The 22,098-nt window shown below is 37.7% G+C and overlaps 1 protein-coding gene across 4 annotated transcripts in view; it reads right to left on the bottom strand.

The window, feature by feature from the left end:
- Positions 1-22,098, bottom strand: part of c12.1 (spliceosome-associated protein CWC15) — a 274,176-nt gene that overhangs the window by 185,320 nt on the left and 66,758 nt on the right. Inside the window, exon 4 of one of the 4 annotated variants that reach the window (XM_090377906.1) lies at positions 16,027-16,032. The exons of the other annotated variants lie outside the window; for them this stretch is intronic. Within the exon in view, the coding sequence (XP_090234032.1) occupies positions 16,027-16,032 (6 nt within the window). The remainder of the gene's footprint in view (positions 1-16,026; positions 16,033-22,098) is intronic. 4 annotated transcript variants of the gene reach the window in all.

Genomic DNA, 22,098 nt, shown 5'->3' with positions numbered 1-22,098 from the left:
GGTTGGTTCGTCATCGTGATCCTCCACAAGCTCTTCCACATCAGCCTCATCAACTTCTCCTATGTCGAGGTTCTCCGCCGTCGAAATGATTTCTCGCATGGCCGCAGTTGCTTCTGATTCTTCAATGGCTTGGGCTGCATTGTTGTCATTCCGAAAAAAGGAAGGAACGAGTTTCTTCTATGATGCACGAAGGGTCCTCTGTGTCACTCCCTCCAAGGCAGTTTTAATAAAGGAAATGGTGTGAAGAATATTGAACTCAGTCTTCCAGAACTCCTTCAGTGTCTTATCAAAAGAATGAGTCACGTAAAAAAGCTGTGAAAACAAAGCCTTGGTGTAAAGTTTTTTAAAACAGGCAATTACTTCTTGATCCATGGGTTGGATCAGTGATGTGGTGTTTGGAGGCAAAAACTGGACTTTGATGAAATCAAAGTCAATTTCACGAATGTTTGCCAAGTCTTGGGGGTGGGCACCAGCATTGTCAAGAATCAGCAGTGCTTTCAAAAGGTAATTGTTGTCAGTGAGGAATTTTTTTACGCTCGGGGCAAACTCCTCAAAAATCCAATCTTTGAAGACTTTCTGGTCTACCTAGGCTTTTGCATTGGAGCTCCACATCACTGGCAGTTTGGACTTGATGATTTTCTTCCCAAAGCAGCGAGGATTTTTAGAGTGGTAAATGAGAAGTGGCTTTACTTTAAAGTCTCCGCTTGCATTTGCTGCCAATAACAAGGTAAGCCTATCTTTCATAGGCTTATGTCCTGGGAGCGTCACTTCTTCTTGCGTGATGTATGTTCGATTTGGTAAGCGCTTCCAAAATAACCCAGTTTCATCCCCGTTAAAAATTTGCTGTGGCAAGTAGCCTTCCTTCATGATTAAATCTTCGAATTTTTTCACAAACTCTTCTGCAGCCTTTTTATCTGCACTTAGCTGCTTCCCCATGTCTGAGAACACTATGGATACCTGTTCTACCTTTGAATCTGTGAAACCACCCACAACTTGCCTTGAATTCATCAGTTTGATCTGAGATACATCCTGGAATTTTCTTCTGCAATTCTTCAAAAATTAACCTAGTCTTCTCACAGATCATTGCCTGAGTTACTGGATCTCCTTTCATCTGTCTTTCTCTAATCCAGGTAAGAAGCAGCTTTTCCATTTCTTCATTGATTAAAGATCTGTTTCTGTCAGAAATTTTCATTGCTCCAGCGAACACCCTAGCACCTATAATCTTGTCTCTTTGTTGACAAAAAGTTGCCACGGTTGACCTAGGGACGCCATACTCTTGAGCAACATCTGTAATTGTTCTACCTTTCTGCACTTTTTCTATAATTTCTTTCTTCTTTTCTATGCTCAACCAAGTGTGTTTCTTTCCTGAATTATTCCGCTGTTCACTTCTCTTTGGACCCATTATCAAATTTCACTCAAAAAATAAATAACTGCCAAAGCACAAAATTTTTTACTTTATGAGAAATGCAGAATTATAAATTAGCACAAACAACTAGAGCAAACGTGAACTCAGACTATGATTATTAACGAGATAATGTTGTCTCATAACTGAGAAAGAACTGACGGCATACCTGTAGCTATCTTTGAGGGTAGCTAACGTAGCTGAACAATTGGGGGATCTATTCCTGCTTTATCTATCATTGGTTAAATGTTACTCTCGCTCTTTAATACTTGGTTAAAATGTATGAAGCAGCCGTCACTATTTAGTGCTGTTTAGTAACGTTAAGTGCAGTTATGTAGTCCAGCAAAGAATTCTATCGTGCAATATCATGTAGCATTTTCGCTGGCCTGCAAAATCCGACTGTCGAATTGCGAGGCACCACCTGTACCACAAATAGCGGGCTTTACAGTATATCAACAAGATAGCTAAGTTTTCCACGCCATTTTTTAATTGTAAACAATTGAGCAAGGTTCTGATCTGTATCTGATGAAAACAATAAAACTTAAAATGTTTGAGGTCAAAGAGACATTGCAACACTTTACCAGTGGACAACCACCTCACTGTTGTATATAAAAGAAGTGTTTCATAAGTAGGTCCCATTTCATTACACAGTATAGACAAAAGTCTGCTATTTAAGCATCTACTTTCAATAAAGTTGATCACACTGCATCTTTCAAAACTTTGTGCAAACTAGTTTGCATATCCTTCACTACTAATACTTCTGTATGTATAATGCAATGATTAAAAACTATATTTGGAGCAATTTCCTTTACTTTGCCTTTTAAATTTTATTTTACCCTGTTAATGCAGCCCACCATCAGTACAAATCGTAACACAGTTGTTCCATTAGATTATTTGTTTGAAAGAAAATATTTATAACATCAAAAATCTTCTGGCCCGCTGTTCTAACTTCCAAAGCTTTGCAAAATAGAAAATCCTCAAAAACATCCCCCTTGTAGCAGTATCCAACATATACAATAAGTTGAGCAAGGTTTGAAATATCTGTGGATTCACCTACCTGTATTGCAAAAATTAAACTTTCTTCCAATTGATTTAATAAGTTGAATTTTATGATGTGCGATAACTGCAATATGCGAGACTCTCTCTGGAGAGGAATGGTTTTTAAATTGTTGTACTTTTCTCCATGCACAATTGAAATTATTTTTATTGCAGCAAGGAGAATGCACCAAGTTATGAAGCAGAATAAAGCTTGTGTGCTATATATACACACTTGCTATGTATATTTACTGCTACCGCACATTCACACCTCTGGCCTTTAGGCAACTTGAGAATTTGTACTGTAGGAAGCACGAATTAAGAGCTAAAAGGATTACCATAGGGGATTAATTGAGCAGTACTTCTCAGTATTACTCAGAAGTCGCACTAGTCAGCTGCTTTTTGTGTGTCCATATCTAGTGAGCAAATTAAGGCATATTCCAGACAAGGCAGGCAGTAGGGTTCATTTGTATTTCAGACTTAGTTGGCATAGCAAGGTCTCTGCACCTACAGTACTGAAAAAGTAATTTTAACAACAGGTTTTTAGCTTTTACGTACACAAAAAATAAATTTATTTAAAAAATTTCCGCAACCCCTCTGAGGGTCGCGCCCTCACAGTTTCAGCACCACTGCTATAGGCTTCAGTGTCACCTGATAATTTGTATGCATCCCACGCATTTCTCTTCTCTGCCACAAGTCTCATTAGTTCACCTGACATCCATTTAGGCCTAAACCTTGAACAGTATTTCTTAAATCGGTATGAAAAGTCTAGTAGCTTCCACGATTAATTCCTTGAATGCTTCCTAATAATCTGTTGGTAACATCACCAATTGTAGGCTCCAAGCAAACACACTGGTTCTGGACCACCTATCTTTATTACAAAAAATGATACCTGTTTCCCTGACAATAGCCACCTAATAAAATTAGATCACCTTTGACCAGAGCAGTCTGCACTTAACTATTCTTTTCTGGGTCCTGAATTGGGGATGCATTGCTTGGCAGGTCAAGAGGAACCTGAGTCCCTGATTAGCTCCCAGTTACATTTGTTTCTAGGGCAAGCACTTGTTTTTTCAGTCACTCAAATTCTTCTCACGACGTACCAAGTTGCAATTTGAGATCAGTACACTCTTTAAAATATATGTCGGTTGCAAAGAAAAGAATCACCGGATGAGCTAGGTCTGTCTACTAGACCAGCCTTAGAATACATGCCACAGGCTATACAAATGACAAAGTTGTGACTCACACCGGAAATGCTTGCAGGCGTTTCCTGATGTCCTTGGACTTTGTATTGTAAGTGGATCTTGTAGCAACAACAATTTAAGTAAAATATAAACTTTAGAAAGATGATGAAATTTAGATTTACATGTTACAGAATTTATGTTAATAAAATATCAGAAATTAAACTCTTGCCAAAACTTAAATCACTAAAGAAGTTAAATTTAAGCTACTGAACAAAAGTTACGAAATTCCTGCCAAAATATCACTAACGAAGGCTATATGAATATTAAGCTGTAGCTTTCCAAATACTTTACAAATTTAAACTTACAATATATTACAGAATTTAAATTAACAGAGTATTGTAGAAATTATACTACTGACAAAACTTTTAATCACTAGCAAAATTAAATTTAAGTTACCCAACGGAAGTTATGCAGTTCCCACCAAAATATCGATAGCAAAGGCCAGGGCCGTGCCGAGCCATTTTAGTACCTGAGGCAAGAATGAAAAATTGCACCCTACTGTTAATTATGGCAATGTTGGCAATTATTTAATCTTTCTTTTGGCATCCTTTTCAGCTTTTAATCTGAGGCAAGGGTCTCATTCACCTCACCCTCGGCATGGCTCTGGCAATCACGCATATTAAGCTGTAGCTTTCCAAATACTTATCTAAATACAAAAATAAATTAAAAAACAAATGACAACAGGAATTCTAACTATATATTAACTACAGTTTAGTATATTAAAATTAAAAAACCCTCAAAATTATTTTAGTCTTGATCTCAGACTACTTGTGTAGTGTTATATGATGTCAGCGGACTATCTGGAATTATTATTATTAGCTATACGGTGTAAGGAAGCCTGAGACTTATGCTGCACCAGCCAAAAAAAAAAAAAAAATTTCTGAATTACCCTGGGGGGAGAGAGAGGGGGGAGAGAGAGAGAGAGAGAGAGAGAGAGAGAGAGAGAGAGAGAGAGAGAGAGAGAGAATCAATCACCAAAAAAAGAGAAGAATCATTATATCCAGCTCAGGACCCTTCGTGTGCCAAGCCCATACTCACCAGATGTGAGCCCCTATATGCATGCATAATGCAGTTAACGATCTCTTCACCGTCCACATGTAACAATTCAGTTCTTGGATTTTCATGACATTTTACATTTAGCCTTTTAAAACGATTTGTCAGGTCATCTCAAATAGCATTAAAATGGGATCAATAGAAATCCGACAATTATTATTATTTTTTTCATCTGTCTGCATGTCATAACTGCACTCCTAGTGTATCGATTTTCATGAAATTTTATATTTCGCTCTATGAGAACGATTTTTCGAGCCTTTCCAAATTTCATTAAAATCAAACATGAAAATTTTTATTTAATTTTTTTTTTTCATACATGCCACAGACTATCCATACACCTTATATATTATAGCTGAACAGTGGATATTATGTTTCTTGCCATGCATTGTTGGAGGAATGAATGGGCAATGTGGCAGATGCATGGACACCAAATGTTCACGGTTCAAGCATAAAAGTTGTTGCTCTTTGAGATATTTTTTATATCATGAATTATTAATAGTTGCTAACGCACAATCAAATCCATAGTCACCATACAGAAGTTTTAAGTCTATCACAATACAAAGATTGTAATTTAATCATTGTTGGCAGTTTAAGATTGTAGGATTGTCACTGTATGATCACTGAAGATTGTAGGGGTGGCTACAGTGGAGAATTATCGTTGAGAAGGAAGGTGAAAATCATATAAGAGAAGCGGGATCCAAGAAATAAGAGATGTGATTTTAGGTAAGTGCAGTATTTTTCACTGCTCAAGATAGAGGACATTCTTCTTTTAAATTAAATTCAAGCTAGGAAAAATTCTGAAAGTGTTTTTTCTTTTTATAGAAATCCATTAATGAGCCTCCCACAATACCTAGGATTGATATCATGACTACACTTGTTATTTGTTATTTGTTTTTTTTAGGAGCATTAGCAACTAAGGCCATATTGCTCCGGGGATATGCGGTGGTCATTCCCTGACCTTTCCGCATCGTCCATATTTGGTAGTCATGGGCTTGAATCCCAGTCTAATCAAGAAGCTTGTGCTACGCACTGCTGCTCCTGCCCACCTGGCTACGGAGGCACCCTCACGAGGAGTTGAACAACCTCAGCCATTGTCGGCTGATTGGGGTCTGCCATAATGAAGATGTGGCGAGAACTGTCCAAAGAGGGACAAACAACCACCCAGCGTGTCATTATGGGGAGACAACCACTGGTTGACAGTCGAGGTGAATGACAGTTGGCACGTGCTGTCCAGGACAACAGGCGGATCACAATCCTGCAATTAATGGCAGACTGCAACCAAGGTGCACAGAGAAACGTTCGCAGCACCATCCAGTGGAAGCCCTTGCGGACAGGCCTAAGGAGTAGGTGACCTGTATGTTCTCACGTTGACCAACTGTTGTTGACACCTTCGCCTACAGTGGACACAGGAGCACGGTTCATAGACAATGATCAACTAGAAAAGTCGTCTAGTCGGATGAATCGAGGTTCCACTTCTATCATTCCCATGGTTTGTTTGTTTGTTATTTGGAGCATTAGCAACTAAGGCCATATTGCTCTGGGGATATGCGGTGGTCATTCCCTGACCTTTCCGCATCTGGTGGTGACTGGCTTGAAACCCGGTCTAATCAAGAAGCGTGTGTTACGCACTGCTGCATTCCCATGGACGGGGTATATTTGATGGAGAGTAGGTGAAAAGCTACAACCAGATTGCATGGTTGGATGAAAACAAGACGGCAGCGGTGGTATCATGGTTTGGGGGATGTTTTCATGGATGTCACTGCATCCCCTCATCCCCAACTGAAGACACCCTCATCGCTAAATTCCACTTCGGCACTGTTTTGAACCAAGGTTTGTCCTACGAAGTACCAGATTAAGGCATGGGCTAGTAGGATCCTTGCTCAGGGAGTCAATGTTTAAGGGGTGCCAAAAACAGAAGAACGATGAGGCAAGAAATATATATATATCCTTAGTAAGTGGGCGCTGAAATACCTTGGTCCGGCTCTGGTCCTATGTGGTGATCCTGTATTTAGATAGCACTGGACTCTTTCAACAAGACAACGGCGCGTGTCACGAGACCTGCATTGTGCGGGAATAGTTCTTGGATCGTGTCCAAGCATTTCCTGTGCTCTCCTGGTCGCCAAATTGCCCCCAATAGCAGTCCCATTGAACATTTCTGGGAAACAGAGGAATGCAACATTCATCATTCCATGCCAATCTCACTCCATTGCCAAACTCCATGACATCCTTCTGTCCATCTGGTCCAGAATACTTGAGGACAGCTTCCACTGCCTTGTGGATTCGATGCCACACTGGGTGAAAACAGTTACCATGGCAAAAGGCGCTCCAACACACTGTTACATAGTTGGTCATAATGTTTTGGCTCATGAATTTATTCCAGTAACAAAATAATAACAACAGTACCATCATTATAGGTAAAACAACAAGACCATTGAATGCAATTTAGTTATAACCTCAAACAGTACATTTTCAAAATAAAAGATTATTTCAGTATAATATATTATATGCCTTAAAATATATGTTTAAATTTATAATTTATTATACTTTATAATTATAAGATGAACATTAAAGAATTGAATATTTTAGTACATTTTTAATTATTAAGTACAGTGTTCATCTTACAAGAACTGAATCCTTACAATTCATCTTACAAGAACTGAATCCTACGTGGCTGTCCTCGAATTTTCCTGGATAGCCACGTAGAGTCAGAAATGTTCTAAACACAATGAATATTCATGTTTCCATTTGTTCAATTTCTTATACATTATAAAACCCGTTTTTGACCTTGAGTTCTACAAGTAAAAAGATAAGAGTAAATCATTTGAAAATGTCAATGGGGAATTGAGTTTATGATTATTTTTTTTGCCTCAGTCTACCTGGGACATGATATAGCCAAGTGGGATGACTTTGTGTGTGTGTTTTGTGCAAAGAGTGTGAAGAACTTGAACGGGGTGGATGCCTTTGAAGGAATTAAAATGGGGACGCATCAAGCTCTCAGCTACCCAATAGTTAAAGTTTACACTTATGCATCAGGCAACACAGCAGTAACACCAAGCAGAATGAACAAGAAATATATTGTGTAAAAAAAAAAAAAACAGATGGAACAGGAACAGGATAAGTCTGCCAGGGGCAAAAATAGATAACACTGTAGAAGGAACAATCCTTTAAGGGCAAGAAAGTTGATAGTGTTGTACACATTGGCACTAATAATATTAACAGTAGGAGTTTGTGGATCTACTAAACAATTACAGGGAAATGTTGGGGAAAAGTAGTGCATTAGGATTAAATTTGAAAGTGTTTGCAGTTCTGCACAGACACGATAAGAGAGAGTACATATTGAGAGCCCTGTCAATAATTCAACCCTGGGAGACTGTGCAAGGCTCACTGGGCAGAATTTTTCACAACATGGTCTGGGCTTGTTAACATGAAAAATTGTCTTTACAGGGATGGGATAACACTTAAATAGGAGGTGCAAGAATATTTGCCAATGCTATCAAGACTGATAGCTTGGGGGAATACACAGACTAACAGATTAACTAGGGCTGCACCGTTTCGAAGCTGGTTGGCTCTATCATTGGTTGTCACTATTGCAACAGGGTACCTGCCCACCCACTGATGGAGCCAACCAGCTTCAAAACAGTGCTGTCTGGGTGGTGGTGCCCATCTGAGAATAAGTAATGGTAGGCTTCTCTACCAGAGAAGCGTCATTTATTCGAAGTAGTGCAATACCGAGACAACTCGTTGTAGGTATTCACAATATGAGATATAATAAAATGATGCATGCATACTACCTGGGTAGTAGAAATGATGGAGATGCATTACCCATGCTTAAACAGCCTTTTTCATACTCTGACATTTCGTCAAGAAATATATTTAGGTATTAACTGATGCAAAGTGTACCTAAGAATTGTTTTTTGCTATTCATCTTATTTGTCTTGCCTTAAAGTTAAGTCTTTTGTTGGATAATCACAAGAAATGTTCTACACTTCATTGATTTCTTCTTATGCCTTATTACAGGAATAATTCCACCAATGGTTAGTATAAGTGCATTTTTGATTAGAAATTGTGGTATTGCCTTGGTGACAATATCTATTGAATACATTTTGATAATGAGGTCATTTAGGACAATACTAGTGAAGAAAGTTTTCCAATCAGCTTTGGATAACTTCCATCTTTTACTTTGTTCTGTATGTGTTGTCACTGTTGTTTGCAATTTACGAATGATTGGAAACTGCTACCAAGTGGGTCATTTAGCATTGTCCACTCTGCATGGAGACCAAAAAGGGGAGCAACACAGATAGGTCAACAGCTGTGGAAAATCTCATTGAGAAATGAATATGTGATCCTGTATTTAATAAGCTCTGGTTGTGTTGAAATAGGCCTGATTCAATGATCTTCCCTCTGTTATCCATATAGCACGATCCTCGTAATGGATGGTACACACAAAAGTCTCTTAATAAACAGAAAGGAGCAGGTATCTGTGCTATAGGTTTTTCAACACCTTCAGTACTAGACATGATTTGGTGACAGGTATATTGACACAATAGTTAGAGTAATTTGAAGGATGATATGGATAGCAATCATTTTGAGCGAGGCTTGTAATGTTTTGTTGGGATTTGTGTGTGTGTACCAGGAGTGTCGCCCCTCTGGTGAGCAGACTTCCTTTTTTGGTATACTTTGTAATTTTTGATCTTGGGAGTAACTGGCAGAGAAATTCTTCTCTTACAATCAAACAGCTATGGGATCATACTGGGAAATCAGATCATGGATATCATCAATACTAAACCTCTGCAGTTTGACTGAATGACATGCCACACTAATGAGTTTTTGTAGTAGTAGTAGCAGCAGCAGTAGCAGTAGTAGTGGCATGTGATGCAAAAAAGCAAGTGTATGAGCTTATGCAGCATCAGTGAAAAAAAAAAAAAAAAACACCACACCATTCCCTCCTTAAATTTATTTATTCAACCTATCAACTTCCATAACGACAGATGGAAGTTTGTTCCAGCAATTAACCACCCGCTGGCTAAAGGCAAATTTCCGCACATCTATTCTACATCTGTCTTTTCTTAATTTGAATTTATGCCCCCTTAGGTTCGTAATCTCAACAAGTGGAAGGATCCCATCAGAATTCAGCGTGCTCAACCCATTCACGGCCGCATACACCTCAATCATATCACCGTGCAGGTGCCTAGTCTCCAGCCACTGCAATTTGCAGAACTTTAGCCTTTCTTGATAAGAGGATCCCTTCATTCCCGACACCAATCTTGTTGCCCTTCTCTGTACACGCTCAAGCAAATCTACATCCTTCCTAAAATGAGGCCTCCAGACCTGTACGCAGTACTCAAGGCGTGGCCTGACCATTGCCATATACAGAGGGACAATCACCTCCTTTTCCCTGCTAGCAAAATTCCTATATATCATTGACAAAACCACATGACCTGCCCTGGCAGCCTGTCTGCATTGCTCAGAAAACTTCATATCTGACTGCACAGGGGATTTCAGGTAACTTGTGCTACTTTATTCCCAAATATTTACCAATTCATTGATTCTTTAAAGAAACAACAAGGGCTACACAATTTCGAAATTACATAACTAATTGCTGGTAATTCAGGCAATCAAAGAAACAAGAATGACTTTGCATTTGTCAAGGTTGAACTTCAGTTGCCACTTCTTAGCCCATCTGCCCAAATTATCTAGATCCTGTTGCAGTAGCACACTGCCATTACTGTCATTAACAACCCTGTCAACGTTTGTATCATCTGCAAACTTCGATACTAAGCCTGATATACCTTCATCAATATCATTGATAAATATACAAAACACCAGAGGATCCAACACCAAACCCTGTGGGACTCCACTAATAACATTAGTCCAAGAAGAGCAGCGCCCATTGATTACCACCCTCTGTCTTCTCCCACTTAACCATCTTTTATCCATTGTAGCAACTTACCCTTAATACCATTCTGCTCCAATTTGTACAATACTCTTCCATGTGCAACAGTGTCAAAAGCTTTCCTGAAATCCAAATATATGATATCAAAATTATTTTTTGCATCCAGTTCCTTTGTAACAACATCATAATAACCAATCAAATTTGTCAGACAAGACTTCACCTTAACAAACCCATGCTGTGTCTGAATTATTGCTGCAGTCTTGTCTAGATGATCCTGCAATGCATCTTTAACCAGTGACTCCATTATTTTACCTGGAACAGAAGTTAAACTAAGTGGTCTGTAATTACTCGTGTCACCCTTCAATCCCCCTTTGTGAATTGGGGATACATTTGCACATCTCCAGTCTGTGGGAACCTCCCCTGAGTCCAAATATATGATATCAAAATTATTTTTTGCATCCAGTTCCTTTGTAATAACATCATAATAACCAATCAAATTTGTCAGACAAGACTTCACCTTAACAAACCCATGCTGTGTCTGAATTATTGCTGCAGTCTTGTCTAGATGATCCTGCAATGCATCTTTAACCAGTGACTCCATTATTTTACCTGGAACAGAAGTTAAACTAACTGGTCTGTAATTACTCGTGTCACCCTTCAATCCCCCTTTGTGAATTGGGGATACATTTGCACATCTCCAGTCTGTGGGAATCTCCCCTGAGTCCAAATATATGATATCAAAATAATGTTTTGCATCCAGTTCCTTTGTAACAACATCATAATAACCAATCAAATTTGTCAGACAAGACTTCACCTTAACAAACCCATGCTGTGTCAGAATTATTGCTGCAGTCTTGTCTAGATGATCCTGCAATGCATCTTTAACCAGTGACTCCATTATTTTACCTGGAACAGAAGTTAAACTAACTGGTCTGTAATTACTCGTGTCACCCTTCAATCCCCCTTTGTGAATTGGGGATACATTTGCACATCTCCAGTCTGTGGGAACCTCCCCTGAGTCCAAGGATGCTCTCATAATTATGGCTAAGGGTTTGATTAGTTGCTTTGCCACCTCCTTTAATATAACTGGATAGATCCCATCCACTCCAGGTGCTTTTCTTCTGTTTAACTTCAACAATTTCTCCTCCACTTTTCTCACAGTTATTACAAAATCATTAAGTACCCTGTTACCATTTGATAACCTTCTGCCATTTTCAAACCTTAATAATTCCTCACGTGTGAATGTAGATGCAAAATACTCATTCAGTTTGCTATCTGAGCAGGATCATCAACAGTCGAACCATCGATGTCAAGTGGACCAATCAGATTCATTCCCTTCCTTTTATAGTTTATATAAGTAAAGAAACCTTGCTGTTTTTCTTAGCATCTTTTGCCAAAGATTTCTCGTAATCTGCCTTCGCCTGCCGACCTCCTTTGTGACCTGATTACAGACTAGCTTATGTCTGCCATAGGATTCTGAGTTGCTTGATAATTTATATGCATCCCATGCATTTTTCCTCTCTGTTACGAGTCTCATTAGTTCATTTGATAACCATTTAAGCCTAAACCTTGAACAATATTTCTTAATAGGTATGAAACTTTTAGTAGCATCCACGATTAATTCCTTGAATTTACTGTTGGTAACATCTTCAGTTGATCCCACAGTACTCACCATTACGGAAGCAAAAACCCTTTCATTTACCCCTGATGGTAATTAAATCTTTAAGTAAATCCCACATCAGCACACTGTGATCACTGCTGATAACCAGATCAAGAGTATTACTCTCTCTGGTTGCCTCTCGAACATGCTGCTGCAGAAAACAATCATCCAATAAATCCACAAAATCTGACTAGTGTGTGAGTGACCAACCCACAAGTTCCAGTCAATATCTGGGAAGTTAAAATCCCCCATTATAAGACATTCAGATTTACTAGCCCACTCTATTTCTCTGTACAATTGTTCGTTGTACTCATTCGAGTCATTAGGCCTATAACACACTCCTACTCTTATTTTTGCTTTCACAGTGCTTATGTCACACCAAACTGACTCAACAGTGCACTGTTCATCTATATCAACTGGACGCGCTTTTTTTGATTTTATGGTTTTCTTAATTAACAGCATAACACCTCCTCCCTTCCTATCCTTTCTGTACATACTGTACTCCCCAAATTCCAGTTCTGCATTCCTTATATCTGGGTGACACCATGTCTCTGCTATCCCAACAATATCCGCCTTTGATGTCTTGATCAACACTTCAAATTCATCAAATTTATTTACTATACTTCTAGCATTGGTTGTTGTTGTTGTTGTTGTTTGGTTTTTAGGAGCATTAGCAACTAAGGCCATATTGCTCCAGGATATGCGGTGGTCATTCCTTAACCTTTCCGCATCCTCCGTATTTGGTGGTGACGGGCTCGAACCCCGGTCTAATCAAGAAGCGTGTGCTACGCACTGCTGCTCCTTCCCACCTGGCTACGGAGGCGCCTTCTAGCATTGGTATACATGCACCTATTCCTATTCACGCTAACACATACCATATACCTACCTATTTCACGATGACTGCCATCCATCCCTGAAATCCCCAACACCCCTCGCTCCAGGTCACCACTTATTCTAATAGAAGTTGTGCAAGAATCAACTTCACCTCTGCCTGTGGCTACTGTTAAACTATTAGTCCTTTCTATGCCCCCAAGCTATCAGTTTTCCGACCCACCTAACACTGCCTCGACAGCATCAGCAAATATTCTTGCACCCTTTCTATTTAAGTGTATCCCATCCCTGTAGAAGCAGTGTCTCCTGTTAACAAGTACAGACCAGGCTGAAAATAATTCTATCCCTTGAGCCGTGCACAATCTTTCCAGGGCCGAATTGATCGACAAGGCTCTCATCGTATACTCCCTCCTATCGTGTCTGGGCAGAATTGCAGACACTTTCAAATTCAACCCTAATTCATGGCTTTTATTCAACAGTGACCTGTACTTGTTAAGTAATTCTGCCGGTCTCCTACTCTTAATATCATTAGTGCCAACGTGTACAACTATATCACCTTTTGTGCCTTAAAAGATGATATCCGCTCTACGTCATTAACCTTTGCCCCTGGAAGACATACCCTGGTCCTGTTCCACCTATCCTTTTTACAAAGCATGTTCCCCGTTTCCCTGACAATAGAGTCACCAACAACTACTAGTTCCTGTGGGACCAGTGCATTCTGCCTTGGGGATTGCCGCTGTGTCGTGCAATGACCAAGTGCAAGCTCTGGTGTTGATGTGGGGAGCTGAGAGCTTGATGGGGCCCTCAATTTAGATCCTTCGAAGGGTCTAAATTGAGGGATCTAAATAGCGTGAATAGGAATAGATGAACCACCCTGTCCTTCAAGCTCTCATATAGGCCCATAACGACGCTGAGTTGTTGCCTGATTTCCTTACATTGTGCGCGCGCACACACAAAGACATCCCCCATGGCAATAAGATTTGTTTAAGATGTTTTTTTTTTTTTTTATTAGTTGGTTATTTTGTTATTAGTAAAGGTCATATTTAGTCCTTTCTTTTCTAGGAAAAATGGGGCATTCAGAATCTTTGCTATATTCTGTATCTGCATTAAAGTGAATAGGATATCCAGTCTCCACGTCTTCTTTAGCATGTAAATCACATTATTTCATCTTCATTGGTATTGTTGTCTGTATCCATATTACTTGGATGTTCCACACCAAGTCTCAGATTTGTGTAGTTTTTCAACTGTTTCACTGACTAAGTCAATTTCAGAAAGAACTAAAAGAGTATTTTTAATTTACTTATAAGAAATGGCCTAGATGAATGTAAGTGTAAGATACTGATCGACCCCATTCTTGTGTCTGGTGGTTGACATTTGTTTGAATTGCAACCATCTGGTGATTTTGAGCGAAGAAGACATATCTGCATTTTGACACAGCTAGGTTAATTTGCTTTTTTGCCTCTTAGAATGACACTTTATTCTTAATCTTGTTTTTTTGTAATTTTTTTCCAAATTGTCAATAATTTGCATTTTTGATTAGATGATTAATCAAATAGCACGATTTAGAATAGGCTAGATCAGGATTTCTCAACCTATGGGTCGCATTAAATTTTTAATAGGTCACGAAATGATAGCTGCTACCTTGTGCCGAAAGCGAGAAACCCAGAGCACATGATACAAATTGTATCATGCCAGAGCATCATCCTTTCGCTTCATCCATTGATATTCGATCTTATGACGGAAAGACAAATTAATTTTCTAACCTAACAATAACCTAAAAGTTTAAAACTGAAGTGAAATGGTCTCAGCGTGAAACAAACGACGTGATCGTGACCAGTTCAAAGGTGAGAATTATTTTTTTTTTATGTACGTGTTTATTTACTTTACCGTCCTGTTATGTAGTTAGTGTGATACACTGCCCGCGGTCCATTGCGATATGCATTCAATGATATTAACGTAATTTGTATTTCGCTGAGATTCGGTAATATTAAATTTCTAGTTTTTGTTTTTCAATTTTTCATTTAGCTCTTAAATTAATATTTTTATTTCGTTGTATGTGATTAATTCATCACAATGAAAACTTTTAGTAAATTTTCAATAGGAAACAATTTAAAATTCTTTTTAAGTTTTGTCTTTTTATTTTTCTTAGATTATATCCCTTGTTTAATAATGAGTAAACAAGTCAAATTATCTCATTTTTTTGGAATAAAAGAAAAAGAAAATTCTCAAGGAACTAATTTGGATAATAAAAATGCAGAAATGTCTAGTACTTCAAGCGAACCAGTAGCAAAAAAAGCAAAACAAAACAAGAGTTTTATTTATAATTATCAAGAGAAATATATTAATCATAGTTTCACCTTCATAAAAGAAAATGGAATAGATTTACCACAATTTGTTATCTGTGGAAATGTATTGACCAACCCTTCATTCAAAATTAATAAACTATTAAGACATTTGGAAACAAATCATAGCCAATATAAAGATAAACCTACGGATTTCTTTTTAAGAAAACACGATGAACTAAAAACTAGATCCAATTTGACAAAATCTGTTTCTACAAACAAAAAATTCTTGAAATGTTTTTATTTGGCAGCCTTTCATATTGCTAAATGCAAGAAAGCGTACCATTGGAGAAATGTTATTAAAGCCTTGCATGAAAGACATTTGTAGCGAATTATTTGGCAAAGAATATGAAGCAAAAATAAATTGCATTCCCATGCTAAACGACACTATAAGTCGACGGATAAGTGATTTGTCTGATGACCTTGAATTACAGTTGGTGGAAAAAATACAAAAATCCCAGTATTATGCAATTCAATTAGAAGAATTGACAGATGTATCAAATGATGCAATAATATTGGTTTACACCAGATATATTGATTTTAATGTAAAGATATACAGGAAAAATTACTATGTTCTTTGAAATTAGAGCCTTCAGCAATGTCAGAAGAAATTTTTAAAAACATCAATTTGTATTTCCGAACAAAAAACATTTCTTGGAATAGTTGTATAGGGATTTGTACTGATGGGGCTGTGGCAATGACAGGAAAGCATAGGGGGTTTAGTATCACGCATAAAGAAAATTGCTCATCCAGATTTAATAACAACTCACTGTTTTCTTCATTGGGAACAATTAGCTATGAAAGATATTAGTGAAGATTTATATGACATTTTAAATCAGTGTGTACAAATAGTTAACCAAATTCAAAAGAGTGCAGTAAACAGCTGTATCTTTAATATAATGTGTGAAGAAATGGGTTTCGCCCATAAATAAGTATTGTTACATTCTCATATAAGATGGCTTTCAAGAGGAAAAGTTCTAAAACGATTATTCGAACTTAGAATAGAAGTTGAAATATTTTTAAATGACCAGAAGTCAACATTAAGTGAATATTTTAAAAGTAATTTGTGGCTTGCTAAAGTTGCCTATCAAGCTGACATATTTTCGTTAATGAACAATTTAAATTTGTCACTGCAAGGAAATCACACAAATCTTTTTATTTGTTATAATAAAATAGAAGCTTTTGTTAAAAAACTTGACCTCTGGTTAAAAAAAGTTAAAAAGTATTGTTTTGATATGTTTCCATCATTCTTACAAATGGTTGAGAACAACATAACTAAGAAGGAAATTTTGGATATATGTCAAGTTATACAAAATCATTTATTAAAAGAAAAGTTCATCCAAAGTTCGTCCATTTCCCGCCTACAGGATATTCATTTGGGCAATATGTGGGTAATAAATCCTTTTCAACAATGTCAATCAGATAATTTCTCTATCAGACGAAGACAATTTAATTGATGTTTGTTATTTGGTTTTTAGGAGCATTAGCAAACTAAGGCCATGCTGCTTTGGTGATATGTGGTGGTCATTCCCTGATCTTTCCGCATCCTCTGTATTTGGTGGTTCATGGGCTCAAACCCCAGTCTAATCAAGAAGCGTGTGCTACACACTACTGCTCCTGCCCACCTGGCTAAGGAGGCACCTAAAATTTAATTGAATTATCAACAAACAAGAGTTTGGAAATAAAGTTTAAAGAAAACCAGAATAATTTACCTAAATTTTGGTTACAAATTGAAGAAGAATATCGGACTCTGAGTGAAAAGGCGATGAAATTGTTACTTCCATTTGCAACAACTTATTTGGCTGAAAATGGATTTTCAACAATGGTTGTTACAAATAATAAGTTCAGAAACTGACTCAACATAAGTTCAACAATGAGAATAGCATTAACTAATTCTATTGAAGTAAGAATTAATAAATTAATTGAGGATAAACAACAACAAAGTCATTAAATATTATCTTGTATTATTTTGTTCATTATTTATATAAGAGCTTTTAATAAATATAATTCAAACTATTTTAGTGATTTTTATAATTTTGAAACAGCCTGTTTTATTTAAAATCATTAATCTTACATTTTTCCATAGTTGAATTTAAATAATAAAAAATGAAATTGAAGTATTTGTTATAAATCAAAATTCGTCTGAACCACTCTCAGTAGAAATGTACTGAATGTTACTTTTCACATGTAGCAGTTATTGTCAAATATGCACAATTTTATTTATTTATGTAATATACAGTGATTCCAGTCTACCAGGTTTTTAAAAAATTTATATTATAAACATTTGGGTCACGGTACAATTACAAACAAATATGTTGGGTCATGCAGCAAAAAGGTTGAGAAATGCTGGGCTAAATGTTCACCGTTACAGTTAGAGCATTGTGGAGATATCAAAGTACACTATTTGTGAGTAGTTTTTGGACCGGCAGTTAAGACATGTACTATCACCTCTGCACGTTGTTTGGGAATGGCTAAATTTCAGCATTAGTAACATCTTACAGATTTGGGATGTATGGATGAACACAGCAGTTTAAGTATCCTGATTTGACTGAGGCTGGCAGATTTGGAGTACTGAATGTCAGAATGATGTTAAGTGTTGGCATCCAGGTCCCTGTGTTTTTGAATCTTAATTCTTCTTATTTGAATTACTTCTTGCTCCTGTAGTTCATTGCCTATTTCTGATTGCAATACACATAACAGGGCCCATTCACTTATAATTCCCTTGGACGAGTTTAGTATGGTATGTGATATGGCAAATATTGTTCGGGTATCGGAGATGTGGTATAACACAGATATAAGGAACGCAGAATTGGTATTTGGGGAGTACAATGTGTACAGAAAGGACAGGAAGGGAGGAAGGATTATGCTGTTAGTTAAAAAACATTAAATTTAAGGAAGTGCATCCAGTTAACATAGATGGACAGTGCAATGTTGAGTCAGTTTTGTGTGACATAAGCACCGGGAAAGCAAAAATGAGTGTAGGAGTTTGTTATAGGCCTAATGACTCTGATGAGTACAATGAACAATTATACAGATAAATAGAAAGGGCCAGTAAATCAGAGTGTCTTATAATGAGGGAGTTTAACTTCCTAGATATTTACTGGAACTTGTGGTTTGGTCACCCACACACTAGCAAGGCTTTTGTGGATTTTTTGTATGGATGTTTTGGCAATGATTAGTATAAGTAAATGCCATATGGTGCAAGGAAGCCTATGGCTTATGCTGCACCAGCCAAAAAAAAAAAAATAAATAATAATAATAATAATAATAAAATAAAATAACAAAAAAAAAAATAAAATAATAAGAATAAAAACAAAATAATAATAAGAAGAAAATTAAAATAATAATAATAATAAAAATTAATAAGAGAAAAGAAAATGAACAACCTATGCATTTCCCTCCTCCTCCCTTAGGTAATTATCCAGCTGACCTTTGAATTTCTTCAGACTGTCAGCCTCTACCACTCATGTAGGTAACTTATTCCAGTAATTTATAACTCGCTGGCTAAAATAAAACTTCCTGAAATCCAGGATAAACAACCCCCCCAACTTGAAATTATGGCCCCTGGTTCTAGAATCATTCATAATCGTGAAAATTTCGTCCTTATTCATTTTGCTTATGTCTCTCAGAGCCTTAAACATCTCAATCAAGTCTCCTCTAAGGTGCCTAGTTTCCAAGCTCTGCACCCACACATTCGAAGTCTTTCCTCATATGCCGATCTCAGCAGGCCCGTCTTTGGACCCTTTTAAGAAGAACAATGTCTTTCTTTAGGTGTGGTCTCCATACTTGAACGCAGTATTCCAAGTGTGGTCTAACAATAGCCTTATACAATGGGATTATAATGTCCTTATCTCTACTAGCTATTGTTTGATAAATCATTGATAGGACACCATGGGCCCTCCTTGCAACTAGTCTACAATGTTCAGAGAATTTCATATCTGACTGTATCGTAATACCCAAGTCCCTTTCCTCCACTACCAGCTTTAGTTCAACTCTACCAAGTATAAGTTATTTTGGGGTTACTGTTCCCCAGATGCAATACCTTACACTTTGCTGGATTAAAGCACAGCTGCCATTTTTCTGACCATCTCTGAAGTCTATCTAGGTTTTTTTTTTTGGTAGTTGTTGGCGCATAGGCTTCTGTGGCCATAATGCACCTCCCAGGGTTTTTTCAGTACTTTGATCCAAGCCCGAGGCAGGAATCAAACCCGCGACCTTTGGGTTACCAGGCAGGCACTTTACCCACCTGGCTAGCCTGGTCGGTGTCTATCTAGGTCATTCTGAAGAAGCTCTGCTTGGTGGCAATCATCAACTACTCTACCAATCTTTACATCATCTGCAAATTTAGACATCACTCCCTCCTTCCCTTCATGGATGTCATTTATGAAAATCAAAAACAACAATGGTCCTAATCCTGATCCTTGGGGGAACTCCACTTCTTACATCAACCCAATCTGAGGAATACCCATTTATCTACAGCAGCGTGTTAGAGAGGCAACCAGAGGGAGTAACATTCGATCTGATTGTCCGCAGTGATTATTCATGCATTAAGAATTTACAGATAAAGGAACTACTAGGTGGCAGTGATCACAGTGTACAGATGTCAGATTTACTTAAAGATGTAACTACCATAAAGAGTAAATGGAAGGGTTTTTGCTTTCGTAAAGGTGACTACAGTGGTCTGAGATTTTTTAAATTCTGCACAGTGGGACCAACTGATGATGTTACCAACAGAAAATTCTAAATGGGAAGCATTCGAGGAAGTAATCTTGGAAGTTACTAGGCTTTTTGTTCAAACTAAGAAATACTGTTCTAGTTTTAGGCCCAAATGGATGTCATTTTGGCTCATGGCACAGAAGAAAAATGCATGGGATGCATATAAATTATCATGTGACACAGAAGCCTATAGTAGATACCAGCTAGTCTGTAATCAAGTCACAAAGCAGGTTAGGCAAGCAAAGGCAGATTATGAGAAATCTTTGGCAAAGGATGCAAAGAAAAACAACAAAGACTTCTTTACTTATATAAACTCTAAAAGGAAGGGGATGAATCAGATTGGTCCACTTTAATATCAGTGTGGGTTGATTGTAGATGATCATTCTCAGATAGCTGCCAAACTAAATGAGCATTTTGCATTTACATTCACACATGAGAAGTTATTCAAGGAGGAGAATGCCAGATGTTTATCAAACTAACAGGGAGTTAAATGATTGCAATAACTGAGAGCAAAGTGGAGGAGAAATTGTTGAAGTTAGACATAAGAAAAGCACCTGGGTTGCATGGTATCTATCCAGTTATATTAAAGGAGGCAGCAAAAGAAACAAGCAAACCCTTAGCCATAATTATGAGAGCTTCTTTGGACTCAGGGGAGGTCCCCACTGACTGGAGATGTGCAAATGTATCCCCAATTCACATAAAGGGATCAAAGGGTGACACGAATAATTAGAGACCTGTTAGTCTGACTTCTGTTCTAGGAAAAATAATGGAGTCGCTAGTTAAAGAAGCATCGCAAGATCATCTAGACAAGACTGCAGTAATAATTCAGACACAGCATGGGTTTGTTAAGGGGAAGTCTTGTCTGACCAATTTAACTGGATACTATGATGTGGTCACAAAGGAACTGGATGCAAAAAATAAATTTGATATCATATACAGGTGACCCCCCCCTGGATAAAACTACAATGGATAAAACAATGGTTGAATGGGAGAAGACAGAGTGGTAATCAATGAGCACTGCTCTCCATGGACTAATGTTATTAGTAGTGGTCCCCCAGGGTTCAGGGTGTTGGGCCCATTGTTGTTTTGTATATTTATCAATGATACTGATGAAGGTACAGTCAGTCCTTGTATAACACGTGTTTGCACAACACGAATTCGATCATACACGATTTATAAATAGGGGAACGATATCGTATATAACACGAACAGAATTCGCTTATGCACGATTCGTCTTTGTGTTTACAAGAAATGGCAGCTGAACGCGGAATCACCCCAACTGAACGCAACACGATAGGAATGAAGAGAAGATCTGAAAATGTATTTATGTTTTTTTATATTAGTGAAGGGGAAACATATTTCACCATAATAAGGTAAAAACCCACACAACTCCAGCTATCGGTATTATCACAAATGCAATTAGATCGAGTTTACTACCAGTTTACACTGGCAGAAACGCAGCTGGAAATTGTTTTTATTGTTTTATGGTAGTAACCCCCAAAAATGTGCTTTAGTAAAATGTGAGGTGTTAATAGTGTATCTCTGCCTTTACGGTGTTGTTTATTCAGTTGCTACACGCACGCAGCTTTGTTTATACATATGAAGCATGTCTCCTCATTTTGTAATTGTGCTTTATTTCCTAAAAATGAGTAAAATACTTAAAAGGTGTGAAAAGGAAGCATCCTGGTGAAGACACTGCAGATTCAGAGAGAAAAAGAAAAGCAATATCGATAAACAGAGGTGGACTGGATCAAAAATTCTCACCTGGGAAAATCTGTAGTGGCCTCATACTATGGTTTATGGCCAAAATCACAACGGTCTCCGGCCCACCGGGTTTCCCCGGTAAGGCTTACGGCCAGTACGCCTCTGTCAATAGAGAAAAAATATGAAATTGTGAAACGCTTTGAGCGAAATGAAAGACCATG

This window comes from Mastigoproctus giganteus, chromosome 7 (genome assembly GCF_048544385.1).
Source record: "Mastigoproctus giganteus isolate SK-2022 chromosome 7, ASM4854438v1, whole genome shotgun sequence".
NCBI classification, from domain to species: Eukaryota; Metazoa; Arthropoda; class Arachnida; order Uropygi; family Thelyphonidae; genus Mastigoproctus; species Mastigoproctus giganteus.
The sequence above is the reverse complement of the archived record's forward strand: the minus strand, read 5'-3'. Positions and strand labels throughout refer to the sequence as shown.